This window comes from Chironomus tepperi, unplaced genomic scaffold (assembly GCF_022539635.2).
Source record: "Chironomus tepperi strain 1889 unplaced genomic scaffold, CSIRO-AGI_Ctep_v1 contig_100, whole genome shotgun sequence".
Lineage (NCBI taxonomy): Eukaryota > Metazoa > Arthropoda > Insecta > Diptera > Chironomidae > Chironomus > Chironomus tepperi.
Window position 1 is genome coordinate 1,271,237 of NW_027226222.1, and position 11,368 is coordinate 1,282,604.

General features: G+C 31.6%; 2 protein-coding genes across 2 annotated transcripts; both read right to left on the bottom strand.

The window, feature by feature from the left end:
* Positions 1-2,854: 2,854 nt before the first annotated feature.
* Positions 2,855-9,246, bottom strand: LOC139087372 (probable sodium/potassium/calcium exchanger CG1090). The gene is made up of 9 exons (XM_070636164.1): positions 8,579-9,246; positions 6,814-7,020; positions 6,603-6,755; positions 6,379-6,518; positions 6,198-6,308; positions 5,209-6,131; positions 5,010-5,136; positions 4,791-4,939; positions 2,855-4,188 (listed from the first exon to the last, which is right to left on the bottom strand). Exons 2-9 carry the CDS (start codon positions 6,979-6,981, stop codon positions 4,082-4,084), a joined length of 1,878 nt encoding a protein of 625 aa, XP_070492265.1. The 5' UTR covers positions 6,982-7,020; positions 8,579-9,246; the 3' UTR covers positions 2,855-4,081.
* Positions 9,247-9,386: 140 nt separating this feature from the next.
* parvin (beta-parvin) lies at positions 9,387-11,173 on the bottom strand. Its single transcript, XM_070636168.1, has 4 exons — positions 10,876-11,173; positions 10,373-10,734; positions 10,124-10,308; positions 9,387-10,063 (listed from the first exon to the last, which is right to left on the bottom strand). Exons 1-4 carry the CDS (start codon positions 10,988-10,990, stop codon positions 9,628-9,630), a joined length of 1,098 nt encoding a protein of 365 aa, XP_070492269.1. The 5' UTR covers positions 10,991-11,173; the 3' UTR covers positions 9,387-9,627.
* Between the last annotated feature and the right edge of the window lie 195 nt (positions 11,174-11,368).

An 11,368-nucleotide genomic window follows, 5' to 3' on the forward strand; every position in this document is an offset into this window, starting at 1 on the left:
AATGATTCAAAATTTGACAGTAGCAAGGCTCATTGTAAACACGTTAACATCTTAATTCATCATTGACATATCGATCTTGGTAAAACACCATTTGAAATGCTGATGACAGGCACATTCCAATATCGACATGATTCTTTCTTCTGTAAATTAAGCAATAAATGTCAATATTAATCAGATAAGGTTCATTAAAGCTTTTTTTTCCTGTGAATCACGATATGTGTGTAGAGTTTTGGAATACCAGTAAGTTATAAGAACATGTGTGGGTTTAACATCATGTAAATCAAACAAAGATTAAAGTGTTTTTATTATTTACCTACTTAAAGTAGGAATAGTCTCATAATATTTACTTAAATGCTGAGATTATAGGAGTTTACAGAACATCTCAATTTGTGGTTTTATTTGAATTTATTCTGGAAACTTAAAATTTGTTTGATTAGAAAAAAGGCAAACATCCAAAACTTACAATTTCAAAGAAGGTGTAATATTTAATTACTGGCTTGATTGAAAAGTATGAATCAGACAAATTTAGGGGAAGAAAGCTGTATTTGGGATTTTTCATGAAACACTTTAGTAAATTAATTAACAATAAGCAAAAGTGCCTTAAAAGCTCACTTAGCAAAGTACAAGTCACAAAAATTGATTTTGATGTTGAGCTCTCGGGCTCGAATCCCTTCATCTTAAGTGAAGCAATCTAATGCTGGAAAACCAAGAATTGTGCCATGAATGAGATTATTAGAAATTAGAAAGATATGAGAGCTATAAATTCACAATGGAAGGTTTTTACTAAAACAGACCAGGATAGTGGATATATTGTAATTTACTGAATAGTTGCAACGAGAGCTTGCATTAATACTGATCATAAGAACTATGAGTTATCAATTGGCTTCTTCACATCAATCACTGATAAACAGGTTATGCACTGAATTACTTAATTCCTTACTGGAGCCATGCTCCTACTTAGAGCCTTACTTTAGCTGGCTGACTCACAAAGCTTGTACAATTTATGTCTAATTGGCATTCCTACGCTCCCATCCTACGCCATGTTGCTGTAAACTTGAGTATTTATTAACATAAGAAAGAAAAGTCGTTGACTTACCTCTCACTTGCCCTAGCTCCTCCTGATTTGTTGTTCAGAAAAGCTACAAACCAGCTTACGTCAAATCTAAGGATTCACTGTTTGTTTAAAACTTTAACCAACTTACTACAGCTAATATAAAATTGATCAAATACTTGGCAGGAAATATCTTTACAATTGAAAGTTTTGTTACCTCTCAAAATATTTGTCATCATGTCACCGATAAGAAAGTAAGCAAAAACTCAAACACAAAAGTATATAGAGGACATTAACAAGAAGTAATGAAAAGTTCATCGTTGTAGAATGATCGATAAAACTTTCCATCAATAAAACAGCACTTTACTACCCTTTTCATAATTATTACTTTTATTATTATTTCTTTTACGGTTTTGTAACTCTTTCATGTTCAACAATTAACACCTTTTGTTCTTTTTTATTTCACTTAAAATGCATTCAAAATATTTTAAACATAATAAGTTAGTTTAACATTGTCACTTTATGGGGGAATGCTCTCATAAATTTAATTTTATATAGTTTTGTATCATTTCTTTCATTTCTTACTATTTATTACTGACATGCTCTTATATATCAGGCTCTTTATGTCATTTATTTCATTTTTTTTTTGTTTTAAAATCGACGACAACGATTTAATTTATTATCATTATTAATCTTTGCTTTATTCCTTTCTCATATCTTGTATTATTGTATCTTATTATAGTAAATCTTTTAATATATGAATTTTATGAGATTATAAATATCAATAACTGGCTATATTTAGGGTATAAACTTATATAAAAACAAAGGGTTAGAATTTATCACCGGAATTGCTGCTTCTTCAGTTCTATTATCATCAAGCTTCCTAGTCAGCTTATAAATTTTAAAACTGTGTGCTACGGCATGCTAGAGCACTTTAGGTTCACCTTAAAATTTACCATAAAACTTCATTAGTTTTCAATTCAATCACTTTTCATATCTTTCGACATTAATCTGCTCTTACAATTAATCCAGTCTTGAAATTTAAGATGCTTCTAGACATGCTTTAAGCTATTTAATAACTAATATTGAAGTTTGAGTTTCATCTAGAGGAATGTACTTTAGAAGAGTTATGGAAGCCAGATTTTAATGTCAACTTGTTGAATTAGAGTAGAACAGGAATCCATTAGAAAGGAATACAAAGTATCCCGAGCGAAATAAAAGAGGACGAAGAAATTCGAATGGAATACAAATATTGAAATGGAGCAATGAATTGCCCGGGATACAACTCATTTTAAAATCCAATAAATTCTATTCAAAGGACGTTCACTTTTTACGTTCAAAGTGGATGGAGGTGGGGGTGGAATATTAATTTGAGAATTTCATTGCCAATTTATGGGAAAAGCTCGTCATTCTGTACCGTAATAAATGAACGGTCTCCTTCTTCTGATTTATATCACATACGTCGTATTTTTTAATTCTCTTATCGGGGAATCGAACTCATTTCTTATGATTTTTGACCGCATGTTCTTATCACTAATGTATTTAGCTTGTATAACTATCAACAAGAATCTTAACGTACCAATAATCTTCTGGCTTTTTTCAGGTAAAATTTTCAAGTGGACAAAATTAGCCCGAACATCACAACGTGTTTGCTAACACACCGCTATGTCGCCCTATAAATGGATGTTTTTGACTATTAAACGGTTGTATTTACGTTACGGCTGATTTTGTCCATTTATACGGCGAAAAAGCGGTTCGTCGCATTGTGCCGCTCGGTTATGTTTAGGACATATTATTGTCCAGTCAGTACTAATTTTGTCTACTCGGGGTGAATCAAAATATTGATATTATTGCTTAAAAATCTTTGCAGGCTTGATTCTTACCATTTGAAATATTGGAATTCCTCAAAAAATTAACCTCAAAAAACTCTAATAAATGGCAGTATTTTTATTGATTTCATAACCTTGCTCTTTGGTAGGTAAAATGTATGTGTATTGCGATTGGATTGAAATCCCAAAGCTCCCTTTTTTTATTATCAATAAAAATAAAAATTTATATCCGAAAAGTTTAATGGTGCTGAATTTGATAATGCCCATTAAATCTAATTTTTTCATTTGAACCGTTGTGATAAATTCTTAACCTCGAAATAAATTTGTATAGAGGACAAACAAGTAAACATGTCTGCATAATTGACCAACAATTTGTAAATGTAAAATGTACTTCCAACTGAATAAATTGACAATTATATTATTAAATTGACATATTATATTATTATTTGTGGTGTCTTTCGTTCTTTATATCATTATTAAAGCGCATTTTTCCAAACAGAACTGCACTATTGTTTGCGTATGCTTATAAGTATATAAAAAATAATTAAACTATTAATGAACTTAAGTAGCTTCGTGTTAAAGAAAGCGCAACTGAGATTAAGTAAAGCTATTTGAACGAAAATTAATACTGATCATTGCATCCTTCTTTCTGTCTTGTGTCACAATATCATTTTATGAGATGATAATGGATGTAAACTAGTGTAAAATTGCGTAGACTAATAGATATATAGATTTTTTTTTAAAAAATTAATATCTTTTTTCAAATTTATATTTAAATTAATATTGTCTGCATTAGTTTTAATTGTCATTCACTAAAATTGTTTTTTACAGCATTATTTCATCTTGCTTGTAGATATTTATTACTTTTTTTTTGGGTTTTGTTTAAAATGCTCTCAAATTTCTCATACACTTTGAAAGTAATGTCATAATGAAGATTTCTCATATAATATGTGTATGTATAATAGCAGGAAAAATTTAAGGATTTACTAATAAGTAGAGTTAGTAATTGTAATATAATTGAAATTTGTCACTATATGAGGAATCATTGTATTTTTTTCAAGGTAAAATTTAGGCATTATTATTCGTTTTTATCATGTTTCTAGAGAAGCATCTCGCCATATGTCCTTAATACCATCGTCACATTAGTACACATATTAATAATTATCAGTACATGCACTCACATCTCCATTTTTCTGACAGTTTAATAATTACTGCTACATTCAGCCAAGTTCATCTTACCAAACACATTCAACTCATAAAGTGATGCTAGTGTAATGAAGAATAAGTACCAGAACATCAGGATGAAACCTATGAGAAATAAAACAATTTTAAATTAGTTAGGTTAGCATACTCAAGGGAGGTATAGAGTAAACATGGAAATATGAGACACAATAGCACTTGGAATCGGTAATTAAAAGAATACAGTCAGTGATAGAGCTAACTTAATGTGACATTTAAGGTAGGTCATGGTTTAATCCATTCTACTCGATTTTGTATAGGACAGCAAAAATAGATCCTCTATACAAAAATGTAGCAATTTTTAACTATCAAAAATTTGAATTAATTGTAAACATCAACACTATGTTGAATGTGGTGAATATGTTGAAAAAAATTTTAAAATTTAATTTGTAAATTTTTCTACTTTTAGTTGAATTATTTAAGTACAGAAGCATTGTAAATGCTTTATTAATCACTAATCTATCCAACTAAAGCTCCGAAATAATTTATTCATTGATATTTGTGAAGAAAATTAAAAATTTAAATTTTGAAAATTTCTTTGAATGAGTATACAAAATTTTCGTACAGTCGAGTGTATTGATCACATCTATATTGATCTAGAAATCGGAGGACATTCAACTTCCAAGGTTCTATTCAAAGAAACGACAAAATTTCCATAAAATTATTCATACCTAATTTCTTGTCCAATTTCCACGAATTCATATGAATTGCGAAAAGAAAGAAGAATACTGTCGACAATAAAGACAAAGTAGAATAAATTAATCCTTTTGAAATGACATTGACGTGTGATCCTGGCACAATGATAGCTGTCTGAATGAACCTGTAATTTATCACAATTAAAATTATTGCATTTTTATTATCACGCACAGTGTCAGTTGTTTATTGCTTACCAAGGTAATCCCAAGCATACGAGTATATCAAAAACGTTTGATCCAATAGCATTTGATACTGCCATATCTCCATAACCTTCTTTAATAACTGCGATAGAGCTCAAAGCATCGGGGACACTTACACCAGCTAGAATAATGATAATAAAAATTTAAATCATGATAATGTAGTAATAAGAAGTAGAAGCAGCTATATGCATACCTGCGACAAATGTAAGACCCATCACGGTATCTGGAATTCCCAACGTGAATCCAATAATTGTTATCATCCATACCATAAAGTAGCTATAAAACGAAATCCATACCATTGAGACTAGGAATGTTAATGGATAATAATTTTTGTATTGCTCCTTTTTAACATCCGGCATTGTTATACGACATAAGTAGTGAATTGGAAATACAATATACCAGCTTACAATAGTCAGTAAGTCTGCGTTTTCTGGCTTAATTAAAGGATCCGGTAATTCAGGACGATTTTCTCTTGGCTTATAATACTGATCATTTGTCTGCTGAACAACTGTTGTCGATACTGGAGTTGCAGCTTTTGCCTGCGCTGGTGCATCAGTTTCAACTTCACTCTTAATATATCCATAATTTTGTGCTCCATCGTCACCCCAAGAGTCATAATTTGACGTATTCCATGAATTTACTGATGGTGTTGCTTTTGCGGTCGATTGATTATCCTCATTCCATGCCGAGTTTGGATCCCAACTTGTATTTACATCATAATTATTTTCCGGCTGTGTTGTGACAGCTTCATTCAATTCCTGTTGTGGACTTGTGGCGTCAGCATTTTGTATACCCTGATAAGACGAATCAGGAACATTTTTGAATGTCACCAAGGACGATTGTTCTTCACGGGTGGGCAGTTTTATTGGTAATCGTAAGACATATGGCTGAATCAATTTCTCCAAAGTCGTATTAAAGTGTAATGCAACACAATAAAATACATAGCATATTAACATGAAAAGAGCTTCCGGCCATGAAATAACTTCGTTGCATATGATAATAAGCATGACAATTATTGAAAACGAATAGCAAGCACAGTCACGAACTAAGGGCCACCAATTTAATTGTGATACTGTTCCCGAGCATAAAGCACAAACAGATATAACAAACATAATACTGAAAGTATAGTTTTAATTGGTATTAATTAAGGGTCATTTAAAGGAATTAAACATGATAAATTACTTGAATACAGCAGATCCAATAACTCCTGAAACACCGATATCATCCTTTGCAAAAAATACACCAATTATTACAGTCGCTAACTCTGGTGCCGAAGAACCAGCTGCCATAAAACTAAATATGAAGAAGATAAGATATCAAAAGTTAATAGCCACAATATACATTGGATATTCAATAAACGTACGTAGCACCAGCGACATCCGGTGACAGTTTCAGCTCTTCACAAATTCTATCTAAACTTGATACAAAGTAATCATCACAAACGATTGCCAGACCCAGGAAAGTAAAGATTGCAACTAGTATATGAATGATAATCCCTCCATGCTGCATAAAAAAACACATAATCCATTCATAAATTATCAAAGGATGGATATAAGAAGAAGAGAAAAGAGAGAAAAATGAGCATACCTTACGTATTGAAGCACTCATGAGTGGAGGTGGGAATTGTTCAATTGCCGGTGGTGCACAATCGGGTCGACGAGGTCGCATTGTAGGATATCCATGATGATTTAATCCTGTACTCGCAGTTGTTGAAATATTTGGGGTTGCTAATGTAGAATCCTTTAAAAGATCAATATTGACATAACCTTAAAAGTTATTAGAAATTCACAGTAAATACCTCAGAACTTTCAGATGTTACAATTGGTTCATAAGTTCCACTAAAGTCATTTTCTGACGTTTCGGGTAATGTGGTAACAGCCGAATAAGCACAATAACACGAGTAAATTATAATAAACAATGAAATTTGTACATATCTATTCCGTCTTGGGCGCGAACGACTAATCATGATTCGATATTATTTTAACAATAATCAATGCTTCTAATTCTGGAAATGAGAAAAGGAAATTTGATATTGTCAAACTTGGCACACAAATGCTTTTTACCAAAAACAAAATAAGTCTTTAATGAGTCTTTCTTTTTGGGTGTCTGGCAATTATTATTCTATGACGTATGTATTATGGAATTTTTCTTGTTGTTGGAATCTATAGAAGCATCAACTACTCAATGCAAGTGTCTTAGACTTGTATGTGTGGTGTCGAAGAAAATTGGAACAAGGGGAATCTAGTCTTATGCAGGGTAATCTGTCAATGCGAGAATAAGGTCTCTCTAAACAAATGGTTAAGCCCGGTTAGGCAATAGATTGAATATTTGGAAGTTTCTGTTATGTAAGGACATGAGCTCGATTCCCAGAAAATATTGATCTCTCAGTCATTACATAGAAGGATGTCAAGAAGACAAGTATTCTACACAATACTCGTGACTCTTACAGTATTATTTGGAATAAAAAGTCGAGTATCCTCTGACTGCTCAAATTCAGGCACATGACAATTAAATTCTCTTTAGCAGGGTTTCTCAAACTTTTTCAAGAGCGACACATACCAACTGTAATTTGGTGTATCCCATACTGTTTATGACACGTCGAAAGCATTTGGCAACTAACTCGTGTGTCACGGAGCATGGCTTAAGCAGCACTTTGGACGTCTTTAGAACAACGTGGTTCCTAAGGCGCCGCCAGGTCGCCGTATTAACGATATTGAAGTTGCTCTGACGTCACCATGACGACTGATTTTTTCTGGTCAAGAGATAAATTGGGTTTTAAGCCTACTTAAATGAGCTACAGTTTTCCTGTAGTAAAGAATTTTTAGAACTGACATAAATACATAAATGTGTTGCATATGCCAAAAAACTTGAAAAAAGCCTGAATTTACATAGAATTTAGAATTTATTCATGTTCACTGAGCTTTCACATGTATCTAGCCAAACTGTGTATTGTTTAACTTCCCTTTAATATTTCTTAATTGAGTGCTTTAAACTAGAATGGATTATTAAAGCGCTAAAACGTTCATGACAATTTATGAAAGCACTATCGCATGGCTTTTCGAAAGGATAGAATACATAAGCACACAGCTTGTCTTTAAATAGAATTAAAGTGGATGGTGAAAAAGCACCTCAAATTGGACAATCATAGAATTACAACTTGTGAATTCCTCAATGAAAAAAATATTGATTACGGACGAAAATTGAGGAAAGGGAAGAATAAAGTAAATTGTGATATAAACAGGAGGAGATAAAGATCACGAGAATCACAAACGGATATAAAACATTTTAATAAAAAAAAAAGTAGAATCTGTAATATGTAGTCATGATGATGGAATCAAGGAAAATGCTTGAATTGAAAATAATCAATATTTTTTCTATTTTCTGTTTTTCTTCCTCGATTCCATTTATATATCCTTAATTTTCTCGTTTTTATATTAATTGAAAAATTTTAAGTAGGATGAACAATTGCCTTGACGCATCCCTTAATTTCGTTGTTGAAATTTGATTAATCCCTTCAATTATCCCTAATCATTCTTACTTCCACTTCCTTATAATCAACTTACTTTCTTATGATTTTCTCTTTATATATATATATAATATATTATATCCTTAAACTCAGTATTATGATGAAATATATTTCTATATGTAGTCACTACACAGCAAATTTTTAATTGAACATTATTCTTTTATTAATATTTAGTTGATTTTTTCAAGAATTGACAACATTAGATTCACATTAAAACTTAATTAAATGTATTTGAATGAGATGCGACTGCTGAAAAAATCGCGAAAAATGAACAGAAAAGATTTTTTTTACTATGATTAAGACTAGAGTAAAATTTTTACTCTGAAAACTTTCTGCTCGAAAAGCTTTCTACAGCGAAAGGAACGGACGTCTTATCTGAGAGAAAAAAAAAAAAAAGATTGATGATTTTTTTCTCACGGAACATGCGCATGAAATGAAGATGACTATTTAGTCACATTTATTCTTGGGTTGGTGACTTCATTGCCTTTTTGTTGCCGGTTCATGGTTATTTCCACCTTCGGTGAGTTATTTTTAGAAACTTGTTAGGGATGTTAATGTAGCTGTTCGCTGATGACGCCCATCATTTAAATGGAAAGGTATACTGCTCATAAAAAGTGCCCAAAACAGCAAACCGTTCCTAAAAAGAACATCAAAGGCAATAAATGTTACCAACCCAATGCTCTCGCTACACATGGAAAATCTTTCTCTTTTATCAAGTTCACACATCATTGGAAATCCATGAATATGACTCTTGTTAGTCTCTTCCTTCTTATTCGTTACCTTTTAGCATTATGAATATCCTAAAATATAAACGAGTAGGAAGGAATTTATGGTATGAGTTAATATTAAGAGCTGCCGTAAGCAATCACTTTCGTTGCTCATTTTTTTATTAAACGCATTAATAAATTAGTTATGTTGTACAATTTAATGACTATTATTATTATATCTAATATGTATAGAAAATTAGACTTTTTAAATTGTTAGAAAACATTTAAGGCACAAACAATGATCAGTTAATACTAAATTAAGTAGGAAATTAATTGGCCACATTGAAATTATTCGTTCGTAAATCGTCAAGATTTAAAATTAGGCGATATTTCGGTATTTAGTGAAGAGATTGTAGAGACAACGAAGTGTTGATTTAAGATCCATATTAACAATATCTTCTGGACGAGCTTTTGGTTTTGCTAATCCTACATCCTGCATTAAGTCAAACGAAAATGCAACATTATGAATCATTTGCTCATTGTCTCTTGGAGTCAAATGAAATTCATGAAGAGGGACGAAAAATCCACCAAGAAGTCCCATGAGAAGGCACAAATAAACACCATCTCTAAAGTCCGATCCTAAATCAACAACTTCAAAGTTCAGCTTATTTAAGTGCTTATTGACAAAAGTGACAAGTGACTTTTTAACAACTTGAAGCTTTTCCGGGGCATGATCGAAAAGAGTGTCAAATGCGTCCCGTTCACATCTCATTCCAACATCCTCATAGACTGCAGTAATTTGCTCCTCGAATTTCCTAAACAAATAGAAATTTGATATGAATTTTAAGCACCACACAAAAGTCAATTAATCTTACTCGGCTGTCAATTTGCTGCCACTCTTTTTGACGATTACAACGGTGACTGAGACATTCTCTGGAAGACGAATTGGAGCTCTAAAGTGACGAACAAGAGCAACAAGGAGATGCAATATTGCAACAACATTTTTAGAATGAACACTTTCGACAGTCCACTTGGGAGTTGTGTGATGAAAACCCAATGTCTAAAATAAAAAAGATCAATATAATTAATTATTTTGTCATCAACAATTATTGCTTTAGTCTTACATGATTGACGGCATTGAGGACAACTGAGAGCTTTTGTTTTTGCCCTTCTTCGGATTGAGTAACTTCCAATACATTTAATGTATTTCCAGTCAATTTCTCCCATAATTTATGAAGCACTTGACCATCGTATAAATCTTGCTCAATGTTGGTGACAATAATTCGTTCCTCAACAAGCTCATCATTCATCCAATCAGTCAATACTTGAAGTAAATCTCGAACATTTGGTTGATTAAGACATTGTGGTTGAATGATTGATCTTTGCTCATTATCCCCTAAATTGTAATCTTCTGGAGGAATTTCTGGTGCATTCGGTTTTCCGGGACTGTCAATAGCATATTGTCCTTCTTGTTGAACTTCTTGAACTAAATAAATAATGATAACATTTAGAATTCTTCGTTTTATTCTTATAAAAGACCTTGAAAATTTTCTCATTTCCATTTTTGGAAGTAATTCTCAAAATCATTAAAATTCCTTAATAATTTCACTGCTCAATTAATTATTACCTTCTTTAATCTTCTTCTTTCTGCCGAGTGTCGAAAACTTTTCCCAGAACGATGAATCGTCTTTTTCGTAATTAAATTTTGTTGGAGTTTTTGGTGACTTTGGAGATTGTGCCATTTTCAGCTATTAATTCGTCTTATTTAATGAGGATTTTAACAGATTCCGAAATTTAAGAGCTTTAATAAGCTTAATTGAATAAAATATTTGGTAAATATACCAAAATAACCAGTCAAATTAAAATAGTTAACACAGATTTTTTACAAAAACAATAAGAAAACACCCTCATAAACACAACCGTACTTTTTGTACGGTTTTAGATATTGAATTTGTCAAGTGAAAATTGAATAACTCCATATATCATTTTTTGCAATTTTATGTTGCCTAATGATGCCCAATTTGGTAAATATTTGTCACATGTTAGCGATATATCTTCAGAAATTTAATTCTTTGATTCATTTATTGAAAGAATTTCCAATTTTTGCATAATTTTTTTAA

What these genes read in the sequence shown, in the direction of transcription:
- LOC139087372 (XM_070636164.1), bottom strand. Translation starts at nt 6,981, where the DNA reads ATGATTAGTCGTTCGCGCCCAAGACGGAATAGATATGTACAAATTTCA. An exon ending in CCGGATGTCGCTGGTGCTAC is followed by an intron (nt 6,309 to 6,378) that starts GTACGTTTATTG and finishes CTTCATATTTAG; the next exon opens with TTTTATGGCAGCTGGTTCTT. An exon ending in GAAATTGGACAAGAAATTAG is followed by an intron (nt 4,189 to 4,790) that starts GTATGAATAATT and finishes TATTTCTCATAG; the next exon opens with GTTTCATCCTGATGTTCTGG.
- parvin (XM_070636168.1), bottom strand. Translation starts at nt 10,990, where the DNA reads ATGGCACAATCTCCAAAGTCACCAAAAACTCCAACAAAATTTAATTAC. An exon ending in AAAGAAGAAGATTAAAGAAG is followed by an intron (nt 10,735 to 10,875) that starts GTAATAATTAAT and finishes TTATTTATTTAG; the next exon opens with TTCAAGAAGTTCAACAAGAA. An exon ending in GGCAGCAAATTGACAGCCGA is followed by an intron (nt 10,064 to 10,123) that starts GTAAGATTAATT and finishes CTATTTGTTTAG; the next exon opens with GAAATTCGAGGAGCAAATTA.